General features: G+C 43.0%; 2 protein-coding genes across 4 annotated transcripts in view; one reads left to right on the top strand and one right to left on the bottom strand.

Moving 5' to 3' along the window:
* PDILT (protein disulfide isomerase like, testis expressed) overlaps positions 1-9184 on the bottom strand; it is a 40682-nt gene extending 31498 nt beyond the window's left edge. Inside the window, exon 1 of the mRNA XM_026650643.1 lies at positions 7296-9184. Within this exon, the coding sequence (XP_026506428.1) occupies positions 7296-7635 (340 nt within the window). The 5' untranslated portion in view covers positions 7636-9184. The remainder of the gene's footprint in view (positions 1-7295) is intronic.
* Positions 2154-25451, top strand: part of LOC112109943 (acyl-coenzyme A synthetase ACSM4, mitochondrial-like) — a 29025-nt gene continuing 5727 nt past the window's right edge. For all 3 annotated transcript variants that reach the window (XM_026650641.2, XM_026650642.2, XM_026650640.2), the window contains exons 1-10: positions 2154-2334; positions 14907-15166; positions 15950-16160; positions 17456-17663; positions 19350-19493; positions 20932-21088; positions 21870-21949; positions 23170-23293; positions 24142-24222; positions 24367-24468. In XM_026650641.2, the coding sequence (XP_026506426.1) occupies positions 14966-15166; positions 15950-16160; positions 17456-17663; positions 19350-19493; positions 20932-21088; positions 21870-21949; positions 23170-23293; positions 24142-24222; positions 24367-24468 (1308 nt within the window). In that variant the 5' untranslated portion in view covers positions 2154-2334; positions 14907-14965. The remainder of the gene's footprint in view (positions 2335-14906; positions 15167-15949; positions 16161-17455; positions 17664-19349; positions 19494-20931; positions 21089-21869; positions 21950-23169; positions 23294-24141; positions 24223-24366; positions 24469-25451) is intronic.

Genomic DNA, 25451 nt, shown 5'->3' with positions numbered 1-25451 from the left:
AATGTCATCAGAATATAAATATTACAGCCGCTAATCTGAGCAGCTGAAGACTTATGGACACCTTTTAACACCTTGGGGTAGTTCCTCTGAGGACTGCGAGGAGGCACATCAATGGCAGACTACATAGGCTTCTTTACACAGGAAGGTTATATCAGTACAAGCAAAAGTGTGAATTTAAAGCAGTGTGATAATACCAGTATAACTCCCCACATGGACACTCTTATTCCAGGGCACGAGGGCCTTTTTTAGTTTAACTTATTTCTCTTTGGAATAAAACTGTCCACACAAGGAGTTACACCATTTTAACTATATCAGTTGTGACAGACCCAGACCAGTGGGGTACAGGAGTCTGGTAGAGGGCAAATATACTGGTCACTAGATGAGTAGTTTTCTGTTCCCTGAGTGACCAGAGAAGGGGCTGCACTAGAGTAATCAGGAACCTGCTAGAACCAGTTAAGGCAGGCAGGCTAATTAGGACACCTGGAGCCAATTAAGAAGAAGCTGCTAGAATCAATTAAGGCAGGCTAATTAGGACAACTGGGTTTTAAAAGGAGCTCAATTCAGTTTGTAGTGTGAGAATGTGAGGAGCTGGGAGCAAGAGGTGCAAGGAGCTGAGAGTGTGCTGCTGGAGGACTGAGGAGCACAAGTGTTATCAGACACCAGGAGGAAGGTCCTGTGGTGAGAATAAGGAAGGTGTTTGGAGGAGGCCATGGGGAAGTAGCCCAGGGAGTTGTAGCTGTCATGCAGCTGTTACAGGAGGCACTATAGACAGCTGCAGTCCACAGGGTCCTGGGCTGGAACCCGGAGTAGAGGGCGGGCCTGGGTTCCCCCCAAACCTCCCAATTGACCTGGACTGTGGGTTCTTCCAGAGGGGAAGGTCTCTGGGCTGTTCCCCAACCCACATGGTGAATCTCTGAGGCAAGAAAATCCGCCAATAAGCGCAGGACCCACCAAGATAGAGGAAGAACTTTGTCACACAGTATAAGTATACAAGTACAACTGGTAAAACTTTCCCATGTAGACCAGCTCTAAGCAGGGGGTTCCTCCTGCCTGTAGTAAGTACTCTCTTTTCTCCATCCTAATGGAAATTCAAAAGAATATTGTTATGCTGGAGGGTGTTGGTAGACACCAACCAGTGTGTGTTTGATCTGTGAGCAATCACAGACCTCACTGAAGCCAACACCAAACCCTTTCCTTAGCCTGAATGAGGGAGCAAATAAATGCTCCTTTGTTTTCTGATAGCTGAAACAATAGAAACTACTGCCCAAACATGGACCAGCATAACAAGGCTGGAATAGAAGCTGAGCCATGGGGCTGAGAAGTTTCCATTGCAAATGCAGGAGCTGAAATTGGTTGGATTGCAGCAGTATGTGTGTCTGTGGGAGGGAGAAGCAGAAGGACATCAGGAAATCAGCTAGGAAAGCCAAGAGAGGGCCAGAGAAGCACTGGCAGTGTGGTGATGAGAGGAACAGGAAGCCAAGAGAGAGTACTTCTTTTAGGCAGAATGCTGGCCGCAGCAGGCTTGGAATTGTGAACAAGGATGGAAATTGCCTCCTGTTGTTTGTTCCTACAGTGCATGGGAAAGAGGAATTTGTGTACACTCTTTGGTGCAATCCTGTTTATTTACAAAGAAATACCAGACTTGTATCATCAATTTCTGCTCATAACACAAACAACCCAGAAAGGCCTTGAATATTGGCTAACCACTGGCCAAATGGGACAATAATATTCCCAGCTCTCTACTGTTGGTTGACACACCAGAGCACAGATAGCAGTCAGACCATTCCGGTGGGGTCAGTCAGTGCCACCTGAGGTCACACGCACAGTGCACAAATGGTATGTGGCTAAGACAGCCATGTTGTGTCTACTAGCCTCCCTTGAAATACAGGAAAGAAGGTGGTGGCAAATTTGAGTGCCATGGCATTATTTCCCAACTGCATTCCCTAGTTATGATTAACTCTCTGCTCTTTTGCAAAAATGAAAGAGAAATTTGAATTTCTACTCCCTGCATCCTCTCAATATTGCCTCTCTCCTCATTTTCTTACTGCAGAGCACAACCTATTACAGAGAATGAGCTAGTGAAGAGGACAGAAAGGAGAGAGATTTCTGAGTCCTCGCTTCATGCAATACTGGGACTTTGCCCTGTTTACTTTGAACTGCGCATTTGACTGGCCCAGTGCTGCCAGACAGAAGTCAGTGGCTTTTCTTTTTTGCAAACTTTGAGAGAAAACGGGCCCTGGACATTGTGCTGAGCTGACTGACACCAGAAGATTTGGGCAGTCTCTGGAGGGGAAGCACTAAAACAGGACTGTCCTGTTGAATACTGTGGGGCTGGTAAGTATGTAATGAGATGCAATGGGGAAAGGGTTGGGGAGGATTAATAAGGGACAGGCCTGAATTAACCCCACATGTGGACCTTGTATTCACAGCTAGGTTTGGAGTAGAGTTTGCAGCTCAAACCCCAATCTGTAATGGACCAAAGCCAAAGAACCCAAACTTTGCAGAATTTTGTGTTCCATCTCATTCTCTGTCCATCCTTCCACAATCAGAGATGGGCCCAAGAAATGAAGGATGATCCTGTGCTGACTCAGGAGGTCTAAAATTAACTCCTGGCTGCCCCACAAGCTTCCTGTGTGACCTGGGGCAAGTCGCTTCATCTCTCTGTCTCAGTTTCCCATCTGTGAAATGGTGATAACAATTAGAGCTGTGTGAAAATTTTTTTAAAAACCCTTGTTTTGGATCAAACTGACAATGAAATTTTACAGACTGTTTGGTGAATCAAAAATTTTGAAAAAAATTGTTTCTGGTTGAACTAAAAATTTCATTTTGATACTGACCATTTTGAATCTTTCTGATTTGTTTAATAACATTAAAGGATTTCTTTTAAATGAAAAGTCATTTGAAATGGAAAAATCAAAATGTTTTGCTTCAAAAACATTTAAAACCAAACACTATGATTTTTTTCAGATTTTTGCTTTTGTTTGTTTTTTTCAATCAGAACAATTTGGCAAAAGTGACACAAATTATCAAAAATGTTTCAGTGTCACCCCATCATTTTTTTTTTTTTTTTTTTGGCCAGAAAAAAGTTTCAGATGAAAGATTTCACTCCACTCTAATCATAAGTCTTCCTTTCTCCGACCACCTTGTCTGACTTCTCTATTTAGATTGAAATCTCCTCAGAGCAGAGAATGTTTCTTATCCTGTGTGTGTGTGTGTGTGTGTGTGTGTGTGTGGTGCCTAGTGCAATTGAGCTCTGGGTTCAGCTGAGGCCCCTACATGCTACTTAATACAAATACTAATGAACGTTTGGCTGCAAACACTCCAAAGTCCACAGGCACTTGGATCTGATGTTTTAGTTCAGCTCACTGTAAAGCTGGGAGCCTTCTGTGAAATTTGGATTCTGGTTCGATTTCAAACATCCCATCGTCAAGTTCAGAATGTTGCATTCTGGGCTTTTAATTGGGGCCCCTCTCTAACGACACCCCCAAATTAAGGCTGAATTAGATTAAAAAACTCTGACTGGCTGAACCTGTTCTGCAAACTACCTGTTTACTGAGCACTCCGAGTATGGTACAGTCGATAGAGCAGCAGCCCAAGGTTAAGCCCTAGGAACAGAGCTTTGGGGCTTTCGCTGTCCTAGGCAGACTAAAAACTCTGCGTCACCCATAGTGCTTAGTCACCCCCATAACAAACCTGTCAAGACATTTTCCTGCCTCAAGCAACCTCCCTTTCTGCTTGTTTGGCAGAACTGGCTCTGCCTGGAAGTTTGCATCATCTTCTGGCTATAGTGCGCTCTCATATCTATATAAGACATATATAGGATTCCCTCATCTCTACAGTTACACCTACCTCCTCTCCATATAGTCTCTTGAGCTACTGTGTAGTGTTAAGTCTCTGTGCACTTGGGGCTTGATCCTGCAACATATGCTGAGCAACCTGTCCTGATCCACCAACGCACTAAGTGTGGGCTTAATGTGCCCAAAGTCAATGGAGCTAGTCCCAGGGCCGGCTCCAGGGTTTTGCCCACCCCAAGCAGCCAAACACCAAAAAAAAAAAAAAGCCGCGATCGTGATCTGCGGCGGCAATTCGGTGGGAGGTCCTTCGCTCCGAGCAGGAGTGAGGGACCGTCCGCCGAATTGCCCCCGAACAGCTGGACGTGCCGCCCCTCTCCGAAGTGGCCACCCCAAGCACCTGCTTGTTAAGCTGGAGCCGGCCCTGGCTAGTCCCTACTTAGAAGTTCAGTGTGTCTCAAATGATTTGCTGGCTCAGAACAGAGTGAGCAGCCCTGTGCAAGATTGAGCCCTTAGAGAAGATGGCATGTGGAAAAAAGGCTGAAAACAATTGCTTTGAGGGGATTTCAAAACAAAACCAACATGATCATTGTTTTATCATCACTATTTGCCACGACCTTTTAGGAAGAAAATGTTCTGCAGTAAAATGTCTGCCTGAATTAGAGACTGGCGAGACAAGGTAATCTCTTTTATTGGACCAACTTCTGTTGAAGAGCCAACTTCTGTTGGTGATTAGAGCAGAGGCAACACATAACTGTTGTTCGGCGGAGGGGGGGAGGAATGTATTTTGAACCCACTCCCTGCAAAAAAAAAAAAAACCACCCCTGGCAGAAATCGGGGGGGAGGGAGGCCTGGAGGGGCACATGACCCCATGTGTCCATCCTCCCCATGCATCACTTCTGGATTAGAGAATGACAGATTGGTTTCAGTAACTCAGAATTCTAATTTTTCTATGTTTGTTGGGGTTATGATGTAAATCCGGGGTCAGTAACCTTTGAGAAGTGGTGTGCCAAGTCTTCATTAATTTAAGGTTTCACGTGCCAGTAAAAGGTTTCACATGCCAGACCAGCAGCGTGGGCAGCAGACAGAACCCCAGACCGGCAGTGGGCTGAGCGGCTCATCCCGCTGCCGGTCTGGGGTTCCATCCGCCGGCCTCTGTCAGCCAGGGTCCCAGCCGCCGGCCCCGCTCAGCCTGCTGCCAGCCCAGGTTCCATCCATCCAGGCCGGCAGCGGGCTGAGCGGGGCCATCGGCCGGGACCCCGGCTGGCAAGGGGCCGGCGACCGGAACCCCAGACCGGCTCATCCCGCTGCTGGTCTGGGGTTCCGTAATCCAGGCCGGGAGCAGGCTGAGCTGGGACCCCAGCTGGCAGCAGCGTGCCACTAAAAATCAGCCTGCGTGCCGCCTTTGGCACACATGCCGCAGGTTGCCGACCCCTGGTGTAAATGATTCTGGACTAACACTTGCTCACAAATGAGCTAGACTAAAAAGACCACATGGGGCTTATGACTATCAGTGCTACAGGAGATGGCTCTCAAATGGCTTTAGAGGATTAGATCTGCTCTCTGAATTTATCTGACCTTCTTGGATCGGATTGTGCTGGCAGGCTCATGCCCAGTGGCTTTCCCCATCCCTAATCATGCTGGCTGTGTTTTTATTTGTGTGCAGCTTTTCTGTTGGGATGCTTCTCCGCAGTTACAGCCAAAGGTCCGTGCTGGAAGAGTTCATTCATTCAGACGTGTTCTATGACTTTCATTTGCTTAAACATATATCTCTAGATGGGTAAAACTGTGCAAACGCTTCTGGCTGTAAAATATTGGATTCTGCGGTGCCAACCTCCTCTGCTTAGGTGAGCAGAAGGGACCTAAAGCAGCTACAGCTTCCCCTGGCCCTATGGAAAGTGGGGGTGTCACCTCTGCAGCACCAGCCCTCCCCAAAACCCCACTCTGCCAGGATGCCTCTCTGTGGGAGTCAGTGCTGCAGGGTTGTAGAGGAATATCAGGGGCAGGAGGGCATCAAACATATGGCCAGCTACTTTACCCAGCATCAACCCCTGCTCAGCCCAGGTATTTTGGCACAAAAATCATCCTAAAATCTATTGTGTCCTGTCTGTAGCCGGTGCTGAGCAGCCAGTGGGGGGATGCAGTGAGCAGCAGCAGGGTCAAGCCTCTATGGCCAAGTCCGGCCCTGCAGGGTAACAGGAGGCTGTTTCCCATCCTGCCCTCTATATCTTGCAGAAGTGGATGTGATTGGGCTACACGTGTGGTGCCATATGTTGGGGCTGAAGCTTTTCTCCCTCGGTCGTATGACACTAGAGCATATTTTCCTGTGTCTGGGGTTTATTCATCTGGGTTTTCTGCTCTCTCCCAGAAACTGGCTCTTATTTTCTGAAACACCCTGACTGATTCTCTGAGATTCCACAAACCGAGACCGAGGGGTTTTAACACTTGGATACAATCCGAGTCATCTACAGCAGTTTAGTTTTTAAAGAAAAAAAGCAGCGAAAAGCCTTAGACTGAGGCCCTGAATAGGAGTTAATTGTGGCTGTACACGGCTACCATGGGAAAAGTTTACTTTAGCAATAGGAGCCCGCTATGGCTTCCTAGTGTATCACGGTAATCCTAAAGCAATGGCAAACAGTGTCATTGAACACTGCCTCAAAATACATGGGGTAGAGGGGGGTCCACTCTGTTTAGATTTTATTTCTATTTTAACTTATATGTGGTTGTGATGGTTTTGTTTTTTATCTTCTCAGCTACCGAAAGGCATCACCCAACCCAACACTCTAATACTGTAAGCCATTCACTATATGTCTCTTATTTTCCCCAATGAGACTGCAGCACATATGATACAAAAAGAAAAGCCACAGGCATGCCCACAACAATAATCCCCATCTAAGCGAATATTAATGTCAGCTCTTGCAACCTAATATAAATAGAGTCTCACACCCAACTGTTGCAAAGAACCATCCCCAGAAGCCTAAAGACTTATAAAAGCGGAGCTACCACTTGCCATGAACCTTGCACAAGAAACTAAAGGAGTGAAGAGAATGTAATAAGAGTGATTAAGGGAGCAGCAGATAAAGTCATTCAGGGACATGCAAGTGGCCTCTCATTTTGTGCACATACAGGGTTTGCATACACAATTGCTGCAAAATATATCCTTGGAAAATTAGACCGAGACCATGGAAGCTGAGGGCATTCAGTCAACATTGTGCAGGATGCAGCCTGAAGCTCTCACAGTCCCATCTCAGTATCACTGTCCCTATTGTTATACTATTGTAGCATCATGGCCCCATTAGACAGGCACTGTACTAACACATGTTAAAATACAGCCCCTCTACCAAAGAGGTTACAATCTAAGTTACGACAAAAAATGCATGTGGACAAAACAAACAAAAGGGAGCTGGTGGAGGACAAGGTAACAGTAAAGCAAACATATCTTAAACGCCATGACTATTAGTTGTGGAGCCACCAATATAGTACACAGCCTTCATTCATACTCACAGAACTCCACCAGCAGATACTTAGTTTCTTTCAGTGCTCTGTCAAAGTTGCTCTTTTTCAGCACCAGAATGTTGTTCTCCTCTCTGATTTGGGGGAGTTTGGCTTTCTTTGGCTTTGTTTCCTTTGGGCCTATGCCATCCTCTGCTCCAAGACTCGAGAGAAATGGTAAAATGAGGAATGAAAGCCACGGTGTCTTCATCCTGCACCTACTGCACTTCACAGGCACAGAGTGAGAAAAAGGGACTAAGAGCTGAATGTTTGCTGTTAAAATGGCCTTTACCTTATCAGCAGACCAAGTGGCTAATTCCCACATGATAACATTGATAACAAAGCCTGCCATGAGTGGAGCCAACCTTGCTCCTCCACAGGAAAGTCAGAGCTGTTAACTCATATGATCACTTTTTAGCAATGCTTGGAAAACCAATTCCTGGGCAGTTAAGGGGGAAAGTTTCTCATGAGCATTGTAATCAATGAGAACAATATCTGGAGAGGGAGAGAGGAAATACTGAATAAAGCTTGGCTATAGAAATGTGAGTTGAGTTAATAATGTACCTATAATTAAGAACACCAGCTATGTTATTAACTTTACCCAGAATTGATTTAGAGTTGACACGGATGTCCCCACTGGAACTTAGGTGCCTATGAACGTAAGAGGGCCTTGATAACTGCTCTTAAGGATAATATTTGGTCATCTGTTATACTAATGGGACTGCTTACTGAAGGTCTGATCCAAACCCCACTGACATTAGTAGAAAGACTCCCATTGATTTACAAGGGTGTTGGATCATATCCCAAATAAGGTAAAATTCAGTGGGTGAAATCTTGGCTTCACTGAAATGAGTGGGAGTTTTGTCACTGGCTTCACTGGAGGCAGGATTTCACCTACTTTGAGAAATGGTAGCAGCATCTAGCCCATAGTAATTCGCTAATGTCTCCATAGACCTTTGAAGGTGCAAAGCACTCTGTAAATCCAAAGCAGTATTACTATAAACTGTTAGAATTCTATACAGGGCATATGTGGGTACCCTTTTCAGAGCATGTTGAAGAATATCCTTACAGAGAGATTGTGCATTACAGGAATAACAGATGATTTATTTCCCGAACTATTTGCCACATGGTAACTAAAAAAGATACAGCCTTGTACATTCCTAAGGTCCTTTTCTTAGATTATTGACTGGAGTGCAGTGTAGCGTTCGGGCCAAAGGTAAAGCTTCTGCAGAGGAGACCAAATGATCTGTTGTGAATCTTCACAATCGCTTGCTTTCCTTTGACATCTCACTGAACCTCTTCTTTACAGACATTTCCAGGGTGTAGCTGGCCATTTCTTTCCTGGGAAAGTATTGAACGGTGTCTTCACCATTATAATTTTTTTTTCTTAAAGTAGTCATTCAAAGAGTCAGGATGATACCATTTCTGAGAAAGTTAGGAAGCCTGTTCTAGGAGGTCCACTTACTCATGGCTATAGAAGCATCTGGTTTTTGAGAAGAAGAAAGGGAGAACATGAAAATATTTGATAGGGTCTTGGAGAAGGAAGGTGTGGTCCAGTGGCTAGGCCTTGTTTCCAGTTTCAACTCTGCTATTGTTCTGATCTGTGACCTTGGACAAGTCACTTTGCACCTCTGTACCTTAGCTTCTCCATCTATACAATGGTGGTAATACTACTACCTTCCTTTGTGGAACACCTGGAGATATAAAAACAACGAGGAGTCCGGTGGCACCTTAAAGACTAACAGATTTATTTGGGCATAAGCTTTTGTGGCTAAAAAAACTCTTCTTCAGATGCATGGTGTGACAGGCTTGATCAAGTGCCAAGACTACCTTTGCTCCTGCTTTCCCCGCCAGCTCGGGACACCAGCACCCTGTCTTGCTGAGCCAGACATGCTAGTCTGCTCCAACACAGACCCAGGGTCTGAATTACTTGCCCCAAAGCTGCAGACTTAACTGAAAGCAGCTTACAGAAGTGTTCTTGTCTTTAACACTCAGATGCCCAACTCCCAATGGGGTCTAAACTCAAATAAATCTGTTTTACCCTGTATAAAGCTTATGCAGGGTAAACTCATAAATTGTTCGCCCTCTATAACACTGAGAGAGATGCACAGCTGTTTGCGCCCCCCCTCCCCAGGTATTAATACATACTCTGGATTAATTAATAAGTAAAAAGTGATTTTATTAAATACAGAAAGTAAGATTTAAGTGGTTCCAAGTAGTAACAGACAGAACAAAGTGAATTACCAAGTAAAATAAAATAAAACACGCAAGTCTATGTCTAATACAGTAAGAAACTGAATACAGATAAGATCTCACCCTGAAAGATGTTTCAATAAGTCTCTTTCACAGATTGGACGCCTTCCTAGTCTGGGCATAATCCTGTTCCCCAAAGAACAAAAGGCCGAAGGTTTTAAGGTGATAAAAGAGAGAGTGACAATACTTTTCTGCGCGAATAAAACCTGTTCACATAAACTTAAACCTCTGTGCATAGGCAAATCCAGGTCACCTAGGGCTTTCCACCATAAGAACATGGATTCGCAGACAAAACCTAGAGCCAAAGGCCTTGCTCCTACTTGACAACTGTCCCACCCACCCCCCAGTTGAGACCTTCACCAGCAAAGACGGGAAGATAAAAGTGAGCTACCTTCCTAAGAACACGACGTCCAAAATACAGCCCCTCGATCAAGGCATTATAGCCACGTTTTAAATGTGGCTATCGTAAAGCCTTAGTAAAGAAAATTGTTGAGGACAACTGTAGCGTAACGGATGTAGTCAAGAAATTGAATTTGCTGGATGTATTTTAACTTAGGCGAGACAGCCTGGCTAGGAATCACTCCATCAATGATAGAGAAATGTTGGCATCGTGGTCTCAAAAGTGCTTTTGTCATTGAAAGCAACGACAACCAAGATGAGGAAGAAGACGAAAATGAGAACAACTTTGAAGGTTTTACAGAAGAAGAGGCCATCGGGGCAGAATGAGTCTACAGGGAACTTATGGCTCAAAGTGGGATAGCTGATGTTCAAGAGTGGATGGAGGTAGATGCTATGTGTCCAACCTATGAACGACTTACAGATGTAGATATAATTCATAATGTTGCCCCTCAACCACCTGGTGCCTCAGAAAATGTGTCTAACCCTGAGGATAGTGACAAAGAACCCTCGCAGCCACTGCCCAAAGCTGCTGATGTGGTAGTAGGGTTAGAGATTGGTCTTAAGTGGCTAGAAAGCCAGGATGTGGATAGACTGCAAATACTGCAATTAAAATCCATAATTGATCTGGCGAAGAAGAAGGCTCGCAGTAGCATGAAGCAACAAAGTCTAACAAGTTTTTTTTTTTTAAATTAAAAAAATGTTAAGGGAGTGCATCTTAAATAAGAAAGCATCTTGTACCTCCCAAAAAGTTTTCAAACTACAGTGTATTTAATAGTTAACAGTTCATATTACGTAACAATCTATGTTTTACATAGTTGGCTAAGTGACAAAGTGGCCCATGCTCCTATTTGCTAAAATACCAAAATCCCTTTTTACAACAATTTGTAAGGATGTGTAATTAAAAGCGTTTTCTGGTATTTTATGTGAATTTTGCATTTTCCTGAGCATTACACACAGACCAAACAATTGATGTATGATGAAACCTAGCTCACATGGTTGCATTTAGCAGTGTTTAGTACCTGTGTTGTTAATATACTGTATCTTTTAAGTAAGCTTATAAAATAATTGTTGTAATTAAAGAAAGGAGATACAATTTAACCATTGTAGAACAGATTTATTTACTTCATACACCGTGTTAGTTCTAACAAAAATGATTTGCTGACTATTAATAATGGAAATGCTCCAGGCCAAGCAAGTTCGATATAACACGGTTTCACCTATAACGCGGTAAGATTTTTTGGCTCCCGAGGACAACGTTATATTGGGGTAGAAGTGTATGTATATTTATGCCTGTATCTGTAATTTTCACTCCATGCATCTGAAGAAGGGTTTTTTTTACCCACGAAAGCTTATGCTTAAATAAAACTGTTAGTCTTTAAGGCGCTACTGGACTCCTCGTTGTTTTTGTGGCTACAGACTAACACGGCTACCGCTCTGATACTTGACACCTGGAGATATAGGGATGAAAAACACTGTATAAAGGGGTGTTACTTGTTCAAAGCACAAACCAAAACTGTTAATTACAAGCTATTAATTACCAGTTGTCATAAATATACACAGGGCAGCTGTCCTGAATTGCCTAACCTGTAAGGGGTTAATCAGTTCAGTTAACCTAGTTGGCACCTGACCAGAAGGACCAATGGGGAAAGAAGATACTTTAAAATCTGGTTGGGGAGGTTTTTGTTTGGGCTCTCTTTGTTTGTTTTCCCTCCCTTTCAAAAACATCTGCTAAAAACATACCTGAAATGAGCATCTAAGATTACAAAAATTGTAAGTAAAGCAAAGAAATGCATTAGATTATCTTTTGTTTTAGCTTGTGAATTTTCCCTATGCTAAAAGGTAATTTTATTCCTGTTTTGTAACTGGGACGCAGAGTCAGAGTGGAATCCTCTGTGTTTTAAATCTTTTTATTTACCCTGTAAAGTTACCTTCCATCCTGATTTTGCAGGTGTGATTCTTTTACTTTTTTTTAAATAAAATTCTTCTTTTAAAAACCTGATTGATTTTCAGTATCCTAAAAACTAGGGGGTTGGTCTGTGCTCACATTGTAACCAATTGTTAGTATATTATTCTCAAGCCTCCCCAGAAAAGGGGGTCAAGAGGCTTGGGGGGATATTTTGGGGGGACAGGGCTCCAAGTGGCCCCTCCCTGAATGTTTTTTTAAAACACTTGGTGGTGGCAGCAATACCGTCCAAGGACAAGGAAAGGAATTTGTGCGTTGGGGAAGTTTTTAACCTAAGCAGGTGAAATGCAAGCTTAGGGGGTCTTTCATGTGGGTGCCCACATCTGTACCCCAGAGTTCAGAGTGGGGAGGGAACCCTGATACCTGTCTACAAACAAAGGTGATAGTGTGCCTGTAAATGGTGATACAGATGTTAGTAACTTATTCAGATCAATAACAATATAAAATAAAAGTTCTTGAGGAACTAGTTCGAATTTTTTTAAATCCTGCCTGAGATTATATCTGCCATTTTAGCAAATGATAAAATAGAAATGATAGATTATGCTGTAGCTGTATTTTCTCTTTCAGGCATTGTTGTAGTAGGGCCTGATTCTAAGCCACTGAAGTCTGTGGAGAGATTCCATTGACTTCAGTGGGCTTTGGATCAGGCTCATAATGCGGCTGGAACCATATTCTCTTATCATGCACATAGGACTCGTAATGAAGTAACTGGGAGCTGTGTACATAACTTGAGGGCAAGATATGACCCTATATAAACACTGTTGCTAAATCAACAAATGCAAAAGGATTTTGTAAGAACAACTAACAAAAACTAAAAAGAGGTTGATTTGACTTTGGTTGTATTTTTTCCATAATCCACTCTTTTCAAAGTTCTTTTATAAGTGACATCCAGGGAATGAAAAAGTATCTAAGAATGTGAAGCGGCCTGCATGGGCTATCTCAGATGAACATCCTTTCAGTAGTTATCTCAGAACACAGCCTAAGCCTCCTAAGTAATAAACCTACAATGACAAGGTCATTTGTTCAAGTGGTTACTTTTCACTGTCTGCCACTGAAACAAGTAATAAGAAACCTAAATCCTTCATGAAGACCCCTTATTAGTGAATACCCAGTATATTGGGAAAGGTTGTTGACCTCAAAGTGATGGAAAGAGGTTAGAGTAAAGCAGGGTAGTTTAGGAAGCAGGCCTGCTGGGGCCAGTTGGCAGTGGGGAAGAGAATCTGTTTGCTGAATTGTGCAGAAAATTGAAAATTCAAGGGCGTAAAAATCATTCACAACAGTACTTTTGCACAGCCCTGGTTATAGGAAATAGTGCTTTATGTCTTTAGAGAGCTGTGGAAATAGTAAATGCTGCAGAACTGGAATGTTAGCTGACAATTAATGTTATATGCAGTGTTGTAGCCATGTCAGTTGGGTGAGGTAAAATAAAAAGTTCATGTTATATACATATACTTCTTGGTAAGCGTTCTTTTTAAATGGCCGTTCACATTAAAATGTGATACCCTTATTGGGATATGAGTCAAATGCAACATGCAGACATTTGGGCCCCATCTGTATCCACCTGCCTCCATTGCCCCATATATTTTGATATTTTAAAAATTCCTTTGAAACCAAATTCAAATAAAGAGGTTTTAAAGTGATTTAATGTATTTTATTGTTATTACTCTTATTGATACTTTTGGTAAACACTTTGCCCTGAGTTATCACCTTCCATCTAAGGCTTGCAACACATGTACAAACATTAGTTTATTTAGCCTCATGGTAGTTTTGTGAGGTAGATAAATATTATTACCCATTTTATCAAGTCCAACTCCATTAAAATCAATGGGAAGGTTCCCACTGACTTCAATGGAGTTGAGTCAGTCCCTAAGCGATTTGCCCACGTTCAGAAAGGAAATCTGTGGCAAAGCCATGACTAGAACCTGGGTGTCTTGACATCTGAAGCTGAGTTTTAATAACCTCATCATCCTTCTCTCTGTACTATATGTTCTTATGCATTATTCAGATCAGAGGACAGGGAGGGTGATGTAGAGTTAAAAATTGTTTTGTTTAAATATAAAATACACCTTACAACTTGTATCTCTGCAAAGTTATCCTCCCAATCTGAACTCAAAGGAGTGCAGATGTCTTTAAAATCCCATCTTCAGCCTCCTTCTGTTACTTCAGCAGAGATGGGTACAGCATGGATTCATTGTGTCTCTTAACTGTGAAAAATAAAGACATCTGAAGAAGTTGTTCGAAGAAATAATGGGTAAACTTTAAAAGAGCAATATAAAACCTTTTAAAATGTGTCATGCAGTCCTCTCTAAAATGGAAAGATGTATTAACTTTCCACCCTCTACAGAAAATAGAACTGGAAAGAAAGTATAATATACAAATATAAAAAGGTTTGTCAGCATGGTGTTCAGTGTGGTGAATCGCCATCTAGTGTATGTTGGGGGGAATAACAAAGTCATATAGGCTACTTTTAGTGTGATGGTGTAATTAGAATGTAGAGCTATGGTAAGGACTTGTGGCTCCCACAATGTCACTGTCCAAGTGCTATGAGCTCAACACACTTTCCAACTGATGGCACTGTACAGTTTTGTTAGCACTTTTCCATAAGCAGCTAAATCTCATCCAAGATTGACAAGATTAGGTCTGTTTTGCCTCTTTCACCAGTGTAAATCAGGAGTCACTCCACTGAAGTCAATGGAATTCCACTGGTATAAAACTGATGTGAATGGAGAATCAGGCCAGAAAAAATGGACTAGAAAGTGAAGTGTTTGTTGTACTCCCCACTTGATAATGCTGATGATAAATATGCTAATGAAAAATGTTACTGTAATTATTTACAAGCTCACAATAATAATTAAGGTAGAAAATTTCAGTTTAAAATAACAAAGTCCAGTGGGGGCACAGATTGTCCACAGTTTGTATTCTGTTTGCATTAACTTATCCAACTGTGCTTATTAGACAGCTTTCAGGATGTGGCTGTTGGTTTTTGTTATTTGTTTTTTCCATTGCAGGTGAATGATCCACCACGAATATTCATTGACTTTTTCACATAGTTGGATAAGTAAGCATCATGAAGACTTTATTTAAATTACGAATTCTCCAGTCCGTGTGGACTCCCCGGTCACCTTCTAGATTATTCCACAAAGATAACAAGCGTCTTGTGTCTCAGTTGGTTTCACACTATGAATCTATAAACCGGTGTGAACAGGAACTGCCAGAACACTTCAACTTTGCAAGTGATGTCCTAGACAAATGGTCTCAGCTGGAAAAGGTAGCAGTTCTTTTACATCACAGATATTGGGCCAGATCTTCAGGTGGTGTAAATCAACTATAGAAGAGATATACTGATTTACACCTGCTGAAGAACTGGTCCTTTATTTTCTTTTCTGTCTAAGAAATCTTTGTATCTTTAAGGCATCCGCTATGAAAGATAATTCGCCTTTTAATGTTAGATACACCGTGATCTCGCTATCTCTCTGTAACAATAAGGGATCAGCCCACTAGTTATGTGTGGTCCTTGTTCTTGTGCTTTCTTAGTGTCAGACTAAATAATCCTAATGGTCCCTTCTGGCCTTAAAATGGATGAATCTATGTAGGGTGACACTAGAGGCCAGACGCTGGGTCTGGCTGAAATGCACAAAGTACAGGCTGGGGTGGGTACAAAGGTGGTGTAAAGCTCATCCTTAGATTCTCCTGACTTTTGTGCCATTCTGGGAAGCTCTGGTCTCCTGCTCTGAGTCAGAACAGCACAAGCGCTGTTCTAACGCAGACTGGCTGCCTGATGCCACTGGTGTTGTCTAGCAGCTGTACCTTCCATTGGCTATTACATGAGTATGGAAGCAAACCCATCTGAGACTAAAATGATGCCATATTAGTTATAAAGATTATGGAACAGAAAACTGTGTGTGACATATACACGAGGGGTTAGACTGGATCTCCATAGTGAACTCCCAGATATACATGAAATGATCAGAATTGAACCTTTGGGTTATAACATTACATTAAACCATTTCATATTTCGTTGCTTATTTTAACTTCTTGAGTTTTCTGCTAGGATGGGAAGAGACCTGCGACTGCAGCTTTCTGGTGGATAAATGATAAGGGAGATGAGGTGAAGTGGAGCTTTGAGGAGCTGGGATTTCTGTCCAGAAAAGCAGCCAATGTGCTCTCTGACCCATGTGGATTGCAAAGAGGAGACCGAGTAATAGTGATTCTACCTCGGATACCAGAGTGGTGGATACTGAATGTGGCTTGTATGCGAACAGGTTAGTAAAAATATTTGGATATTACTGAATGTGGTGGAGAATCTGAAAATCACCAAGTTAATTTGAAGAGTATGTAAATTAATGAATTGCTAAGCCAATGTGTCTAATTATTAGTAGTAGTATTGTTCCTTTGTACTGCAGTAGTGCCTCAGAACCTCAGCCATAGACCAAGACCCCACTGTGATAGAAGCTGTATAAATATGGAGCCCTCTGTTACAACCATGCCACCCCCAGTGGCTTCAATTAAAGGCCAGGTTTGGCCAATCGTATTATAACTGAAAGCAGAATATATTAATTTGATATAACCAAACAGTTAAACAATTTGGGCTAACACGTTGCTGTTATAATTTTGCAAATTTTGTGTCATCTGCAAATTTTATAAGCATGCTGTCCACTCCATCATCCAATTCATTAATGAATGTATTGAATGGTACCCGTCTGTCCTGGATCCAGTACTCATCAATAGTTTCATTAATGATTTGGATAATGGAGTGGACAGTATGCTTATCAAATTTGTGGATGACACCAAGCTGAGAGGGGTTGCAAGCACTTTGGACGACAAGATTAGAATTCAAAAGGACTTTGATAAATTGAGAATGGGTTTGAATCAACAAGATGAAATTCAGAAAAGACAAGAGCAAAGGTAGGGAAAAACCAAATGCATAAATACAAAATGGGGAATCACTGGCTAGGCAGTAGTACTGCTGAAAAAGATCTGGGCATTATGGTGGATCACAAATGAGTCAACAATGTGATTCAGTTGCAACAAAGGCTGATATAATTCTGGAGTGTATGAACAGGACTGTTGTATGTAATACAGAGGAGGTAATCTTTTAAATCTTTGCCAGAAGCTGGGAATGAGTAACAGGGAATAGATCAGTTGCTGATTACCTATTCATTCCCTCTGGGGCACCTGGCATTGGCCACTGTCGGAAGACAGGATACTGGGCTAGATGGACCTTTGGTCTGACCCAATATGGCCGTTCTTATGTTCTTAAATGGGCTGCATCAAACCCCAGCTCTAATCATTTTCAACTTTGGAGTATTCAGGATCTTGACTGAGAGTTGGTAACTTGGGCCATCTCTACTCATGATCTAAAATAATTGCTTGTTCATTCTTAATGTGGACTTTGCCATCATATCATAAATATGACCTTCATGTGTGTTCTTTACGGGGTGGGCTCTTTATAAGTGACTCCATTTCTCTGCGGCTGGTGTGCCTACTGTCACCTCACTAAAAACATTTTAAAAATTCATCCCCAATTTAGAAAAATAACATTGTTGCTCTTTTCTAGGAATTGTCTTTATTCCAGGAACATCCCAATTAAGGGCCAAAGACATTTTCTATAGACTCCAGGCTTCGAAGGCCAAGTGCATCATTACCAATGACACACTGGCACCTGCAGTGGATTCTGTCTTGCCTGACTGCCAGTTTCTGAAAAGCAAGCTAATTGTTTCTGAAGGCAGCAAGGATGGGTGGCTGAACTTCCAAGAGCTACTCAAGTAGGTATCAGCTGTTTTAGCAATATCACTTTGAGATTAAACAAAAGCAAGGTGTATCAGTTAGATACTGATGAGGAATCCATTTCTAGCATAGACTCATAGACTTTAAGGTCAGAAGGGACTATCATGATCATCTAGTCCAGCAGTTCTCGAACTGTGGGTCGGGACCCAAAGTGGGTCCCGACCCCATTTTAATGGGGTCACCAGGGCCAGCATTAGGCTTGCTGGGACGCAGAAGCTGAAGCCCAAGCTCCACCCTCACCCAGGGCAGTGGAGCTTGGGCTGCAGCCTCCTCTTCCTCCCCCACACCCCCTGGGGCAGCAGGGCTCAGGCTCCGCCGGCCCCTCCCCCCCCCCCCGGTCATGTAGTCATTTTATTGTCAGAAGTGGGTTGGGGTGCAATGAAGTTTGAGAACCCCTGATCTAGTCTGACCTCCTGCACATTGCAGGCCACAGAACCTCACCCACCCCCTCCCGTAATAGACCCCTAACCTCTGGCTGAATTACTGAAGTCCTCAAATCATGATTTAAAGACTTCAAGATACAGAGAATCCACCATTTACCACTAGTTTAAACCTGCAAATGACCCATGCGCCATGCTGCAGAGGAAGGTGAAAAACCTCCAGGGTCTCAGCCAATCTGACCCCGGGGGGAAATTTCCTCCCAACCCCAAATATGGTGATCAGTTAGACCCCGAGCATGTGGGCAAGTCCCACCAGCCAACACCTGGGAAAGAATTCTCTGTAGTAACTCGGAGCCCTCCCCATCTAGCATCCCATCACCAGCCATTGGAGATATTGCTTCTAGCAGTCACTGATCAGCTACATGCCATTGTAGGCAGTCTCATCAGACCATCCCCTCCATAAACTTACCAAGCTCAGTCTTGAGTTAGGTTTTTTGCCCCCGCTGCTCCCCTTGGACGATTTGAATGAAAAGCTTTGCCATCCCTCCACTCACTCACTCTAGTTACTGTATTAACTTTAATTTCTCCTCCTTGCCTTCAGGGCCCTGAAAAGCTCTCTCCTGGCCTGTGCCTTAGAGCTTCTGTCTTTGCATTTTCCCCCAGGCTCCATTCTGTCAATACCACCAGCCACAAAGCCCCAATCATTTCCCTCTCCCATTCCACACCTTTGTCCCGGTTGCCTCATGTGTGTGCAGCAACTTACCCACCTTCTTGTCAGACCACCGCCTTCTCACAGCTTGCTACTGTTTCTACAATGCCCACAGAAGAGCAATTTACAACCCCAAAGCCTCCCTTTGCAACATATCTTTTCTGTGCCTGTCTTTTAGAGCCCAATCCAAAGCCCACTGAAGTCAGTGGAAAAATCCCCTTGACTTCACTGGACTTTGGATCAGAGCCTTAGACTGTGAGTTCTGTTCAGCTTTGAGCCCCTGGACCTCTCTGAGTAAATAATTATAGAAAAAGCCACTAGAATATGCCGTTGGTTCTCATATCTTAGATTGCATGAGCTCACACATGGCGGCACGGTGTCTGTGAATAGCAGAATCCCTGAAGTTAGTCTGTATTGCTGTATTCTACAGAGTCATACCTGGTGCAGCTGGTTATTTTGTAAGACTAGTAACCGAGCCCAGCATTGCTCTGTTACTGTCTGAACTGTAGCAGATATTGTGAGCTCTTGTAGAACAGAGTGCATATAGTCACTGTTAGGAATTATGTGTTCCACAGGGTGGCACCGGCTGACCATAACTGCGTCAAGACAAAGAGTCGAGACCCAATGCTCATCTATTTTACCAGTGGAAGCACAGGACCTCCAAAAATGGTTGAACATTCCCACAGTAGTTACGGCGTAGGATTTACAGTCAGTGGCAGGTATAACCCCTAACTGCTCCCAAGAGTCTGACTTAGTGACAAGATCCCTTGTTGAAGGGAAAGGAGGCAGTGACAGTAAAAGCCTTATAAAATTAGATATTTCAGTAGCAAAGAAACTTGCTTCCCCCCCCCCTTAAAACCACAATGAAAAGCTTTTTGCAGCAAAATATTGCAATTCAGATCATCAGCAATAATCATTTGTCACCCAAGGGAGAGGGTAAGTGGGCTATTCCACTTGCAGAAAAACAGGATAAAGCTCAATTTTTTAATAGCACATGAGCATTTCCTTAAAACTAAAGTTTCCTGGGCCAGATCCTCAACTGGTATAAATCATCATAGCTTGGTTGAAACCAATGGCTCTGTGCTGATTTACACCAACTAAGGATCTTGCCTCTTGATTTTTGCTTCCTGGGGAGGGTGAAATTTCATGAAAATTTTAAAAAATCTCTCAAATCGCAGGCAAAATGTCACCCCAAATTATCCACCTCTTGAGTGAAGAAGAGATATTGGCCCGTTTCTTTCTTTCTTCTGTTTATATCTGTATTACCTTTATTTCTAGCTATTGTGCATTATTGGAATATTCTTTTAATTGAAATAAGAAGTGATACACATGTCAGACAATACAAGAAGAAAACATGGTCCTGTGCAGAGGTCTTCAAAAGCTCAGGTCCTAATGATGTCATTGAGAGCACCTCTGGAAATCAGGCTATATCTGTTACCCAAAAGAACATTGGTGCTGAATGTCAAGTATGGGGAATACTAGAGTCACTGTGCAAAACACTGGGGTTGAGTCTCAAATACACTTGGGATCAGCCATGTTTGGAGTGTAACCTGTACTTGAGAAGCTTGAATGAAAACTTCTTATGTGCTCTGGTCCTGATCCAAAGGTGAAACACTCCTATGGACTTCAGTGAGCTTTGAAGCAGCCCTGCCTGGTTATCTATCATTCTGAGGCTTCCCATTGTATTTTGAGTTTCAACCTTATTGATAACCATGTGACTGAGAGAGTCATTAGAAGCCATTTCCTTCAGGTTCGTAGAGAAAGAGCCTGTGGTTTAGCTGCTCTCTCTGATCTGAGGGCGGGGGCGGGGGGAATCTCCAAATGGTGCATCCATGGAGCTGGATGCAGGCTTTGTGGCTCGAGCCCACTGCTGTAAATAACACATTCTAGAAGAAAACAGTAAATCTGAAACATGAAAAGAGAGATAGAAAGAAAAGAGGAGGGAGCCCAAGAGAGGAGGGGGGAAGGATCTTTACGATCAAATTTTATTTCTTATGAACTTTGTGCTGTTCGGTTAACGTGGCTTGCTGACACCACATCTTCTAAATGAGGCCTCCAGCCCCTTTTCCTTATTATCTTGTAACCTGTATTCCACTCTCTCTGGCTGCACGCGACAGCCTCTAACAGTAGATAAATTCTTTCCTTCTGCATTATCAGGTACTGGATGAATCTGACTCCCTCAGATATATTCTGGAACACGTCAGACACAGGCTGGGTCAAGTCAGTCTGGAGCAGCGTTTTTTCTCCCTGGAGTAGCGGATCATGTGTCTTTATATACAACATGCCACAGTTTGAACCAGCAACTGTCGCGAATGTAAGAATAACAATTCACACTGCGGATTTTATTTCTATTTTGCATAAGTGAAGCAGACCCAGATAATTCAGAATCAAGTACACACTGACCCTCATAAATACCACTCTCCCCCTCCTCCCCCCAACAGCACCAGGCTCCCTTATTTTTAGTGCCTTCTGAGGAAAGGGGCAGGCAATGTCCTATATGTACTCTCTCTCACCCTGGATTTTCAAACAGTGGCTGATGGGCCCACTTCTCCCTGTTGTGTGTCAAGGAGCCAGCCACAGAGCCCACTCCCCTCCACATCAGCATCTTCTGTACACTAGACAGCCTGTTTTGCCAAGTACATGGCTGGGAAAGGCTCATCCAGTGATCAGGGCTTTTCCTTGAATCTGGAACATAGTAGTCCTGGGTAGTAGTTAGCAGCCCTGACATTAGAAACACCAGCTATTCAGTGTGATCATTAACCTCCTCGTGACTGTCTGAGGGTGAATACTTTTAACTGCTACGGCAACAGGACTGAATGATATAGACCCTGAGACATCACTGGCTTTCCTTACTGAAGTTGAGGGCCAAATTCTTCCCCACTGTGAATTTGGCCACTACATTTAGAATTTTAGGCACTCCAGTTCCACAGTGGTAGGTGCGGTATAGGAACCTGAATGGAACAGAATAAATCAGAATAGGATGGTGTTTTCTAGGACACTCATAGCCCCATTAGCCACTCACATATTTGCAGGATCAGGCCCCAATCTATCCTTTCTGTTCAGTATGGTAACTTTCCAATTTTTAATTTTTCCAGACTCTCTCAAGGTATCCCATAACCACTTTCTGCACAGCACCAACTGCCTACTGCATGCTTGTGCAGCATGGGCTTACCAGGTACCATACATCTGCTTATTGGTAATGGTAAATAGAAAGAGACACATTTTTAGTGATAGGACAGGGCTCGTTGTTTGGTTCACTACATTGTTTTTGTTTTATTTTCTGCTTTAAATGGCACCTTGTTAAGGGGTCATTCTAACAAGAGAAAATGTTGTGCTGGAATCCTAGAGCCAATAAAAACCCTATGAATTCAGTTCCTGTGCAATATGGGAGCAAATCTTTGGAAAGACAATAAGGATGAACCAAGCCAGTTTGGGCAAGTGCAGCTACCTTCAAACATGAGATTATTTTAAGGCCCAGAGGTAGCTTGAGGCAAGATATGGCCAACTTTTAGGCAAGACTGGATGAGAGTTATACCTGTGTATGGCAGAATTTGTCCCATACATTTGAAAGTAAAATGAGCAGTTAAATTGGCCACTCACAAATTGATATTTATTTGGAAGTTATATCCAGTGATATGCTATTCTCTAGAAATATTCAGCTCAAATGGATGTGGTACATACGTGTTCCTAGCAGTTGTTACACACTGGATAACATATGCAGTTTGTTCAGAGATGATCCTGGCCTTCTGGGGTCTTGTAGCCGGAAGAGCAGGACTTGCATATATGTTTTAGTCCTGCCACAGTTGACTCTTGTCTTGCAAGTGAATTGAAGTTCTGCGCTGCCAACAGCAGCCTCTTCAAACTTCCCTTTGTTTTTAGGAAATCAATATTGTTGGCACTTCTTTGGCCACCAGCATGTAGAACAAACCACACAATGGTGTGAGAGATCTTGGTACCAGCAGGTTACTTTTCTGAACACAGCCATACAAACCCTCTGCTCTTCTCCACTGTCATAGTATGCTTGTTCAGTGGCATAAGTTAGCTGAGATCTCCTGTGTTTTCTTGAGTTAGCTCTTCCAAGAAACAGCTGCTCTTTCTTTTCTGTTGACCTCCATAAATGTTTCATTTGCAAGGGTTCCCCATCCTGGTACCATTGAAGCAAATGGAAGCTTTGCATTGACTTCATTGGAAACTGGATCAGGACCTAAGATGATCTAAGAGTCAAAGTACAACCTTCTACGGCATGATAATTATTTAAATTTTCCACAATGGCACTTGAGGTTGAAGGCATGTGTCAACAGTTTAAAGTTGAGGGAGATTGGCCAGCTAATACCATTTGCAGTGCTTTGAAAACTGTAGGGTTATTGATTCTTATTGTTTTCTGTTCCTCTCGAGTTACAAATTCATGAGTCTGCGTCACTGTGTGACTGGAGGGGAGCCGCTCAATCCAGAAGTGATGAAGCAATGGAAAACCCAAACAGGTCTGGATATCTATGAAGGCTATGGCCAGACGGAAACAGTACGTCTGCACTAATTATCACATGGTAACCTCTAACAATGTAACTTTAAGTGGGCACAATGCATCTGGCAAAACCATGGGAAAGGGCAGGAATTTACTTAGTTCAAGGTTGTTAAGGAAGCTATACGTGAATTAGGTATTGAGTGTTATATAATCAACATAACAACTAGACTTATAGATTTTAAAGCCTGACTGATCCATTTGATTATCACATCTGACCCCCTGCATAACACAGGCCACAGAATTTCACCTAATGAACAGGAGCAACACTTTGAGAAAGAGAAACTAGAAGTAATTAGCTACAAAAACTCACATGCCATGTTTTGAATTGCAATAGAAAACAGAAAACCAACTTCATAGCAAGATTTGTGTATATAGAAATTTAGTGTCTGAACATAACAAAAATACCTAGGGCCAAATTCAGCCCTTCTTTAATTTTATCTTCAAAGTGGACACACAGTAATGCTGCAAGACCAGGGTCCCTTTACATCCCTTTTCTGGAAAGTTGAGGTGTGTCCACAGAACCACCCGCACAGCTAGCCAGGTACACAAGCAATCTCAGCAGGGGAGGTGCATAGTGGAGGTGGGAAACATGCACTGAAATGTGTGGATGATGCCTCTTGACAGCGACACTGTGCCATCAACTGGTCTCTCTTGCTGGGAATGGGTTTGTGGAAACAGAAAAGTTGTGTGCCACGTGGCAATTTTGTCTTCTCCTCATACAAATACTCAGAAGAGGTGACATGGAGTTGGCCCTCAAAAGTTATCACATGTGAACATTGTCGGCTAGATTAAAATCACTAAGAACCCTACTATGTTGCACAAATAAAAAACCATGTATTATACAGGTAACAATATGTGCCAACGTGAAAGGAATGAAAATTAAACCAGGCTCTATGGGAAAGGCATCTCCACCTTACGATGTTCAGGTATGTTGATACATTTTCCTGGCTGAACTCTATCTAAAATATGAGAGGAAAATAGTTCTCATCCTTGTCTCCCCCTATCATAGTTGTGAATTGTAAAGAAATTACATTGGGCCGGTCAAAACAATCATGTTTTTCTTCCTGCAGGTTGTAGATGACCAGGGTGATATTTTGCCTCGAGGAGAAGAAGGAAACATTGCCATCCGAATCAAACCTACAAGGCCATTTTGTCTTTTCTCTCAGTATTTAGTAAGGAGACTTTTTATTGTATTCAGAAAAGTTTCATGCCACTTACCAGACATATTGAGAAGTCGATAGGCAAAATCTTGGCTCTATTGAAATCAATGGCAAAATTTCCTTTGACTTGAATGGGGCCAGGATTTCACCCCAAAAGTTCACAAGGTTTCTTAGGGTGTGTCTATGCTGCAATTAAACACCCACAGCTGGCCCTTGTCAGCTGACTCAGGTTCCCTGAGCCCAGGGAATAGGGCTGTTTAATTGTGGTGTAGATGCCTAGGCTCTGGGACCCTGCAAGGGGGAAGGGTCCCAGAGCCCAGGCTCCAACCTGACCCCAAACATCTACACTGTAATTTTATAGCCCCATAGTCTGAGCCCTACATGACATGAGCCAGTTGCAGGTGTTTTATTGCAGTGTAGACATACCCCAAGAGTCCCAGTCTGCCTCAGTTTCCTCCTTGCTATGAGGTGGGGCAGGCAGTACGCTATTCTAGATCTCTGTCTAGCACAGCATACATCCCCTGACACCCCAACATAGCTTTGTTGGTCTGTATGCTCAGTGCTCCACCAATTCCCACTCCTTCCATTCGCCTGCAGGGGTGGAGAATGATGTAGCAGCCCTGCAGAAGCTGCTCTGCCTCCCACACAGCTACCCAGGGACATTAAGAGATGTCATATTCCCCTGCACCTATGCAAGCCATCCAAGATTTTGGCCCTTCGAGTCTACGTTCTGCTGAAGAATATAGCGCACATGTTCCGGCTATATCCTGCATGCGTGGTCTTTTTGTCCTGCTCTCTGTTGGAGACATCATCACACCTGATGAAGCGTGTGTGATCTTATCTAAATAGTATACAAACCACAGTACTGAAATCTCAAAGCATGGGTGATCATTTTGTTTTTTAAATGGTGATGGCATATACACCCTAACATGACTACACAAATGGAAATGTTTCATAGGTTAGTGCTAGTGTAACAGGCTTGTAAAATGTGTGTC

The sequence above is a fragment of the Terrapene carolina genome, unplaced genomic scaffold (assembly GCF_002925995.2).
Source record: "Terrapene carolina triunguis isolate 2854851 unplaced genomic scaffold, T_m_triunguis-2.0 Scaffold93, whole genome shotgun sequence".
In the NCBI taxonomy this organism is placed as follows: Eukaryota; Metazoa; Chordata; order Testudines; family Emydidae; genus Terrapene; species Terrapene triunguis.
This window is presented reverse-complemented; position numbering and strand designations above follow the sequence as displayed.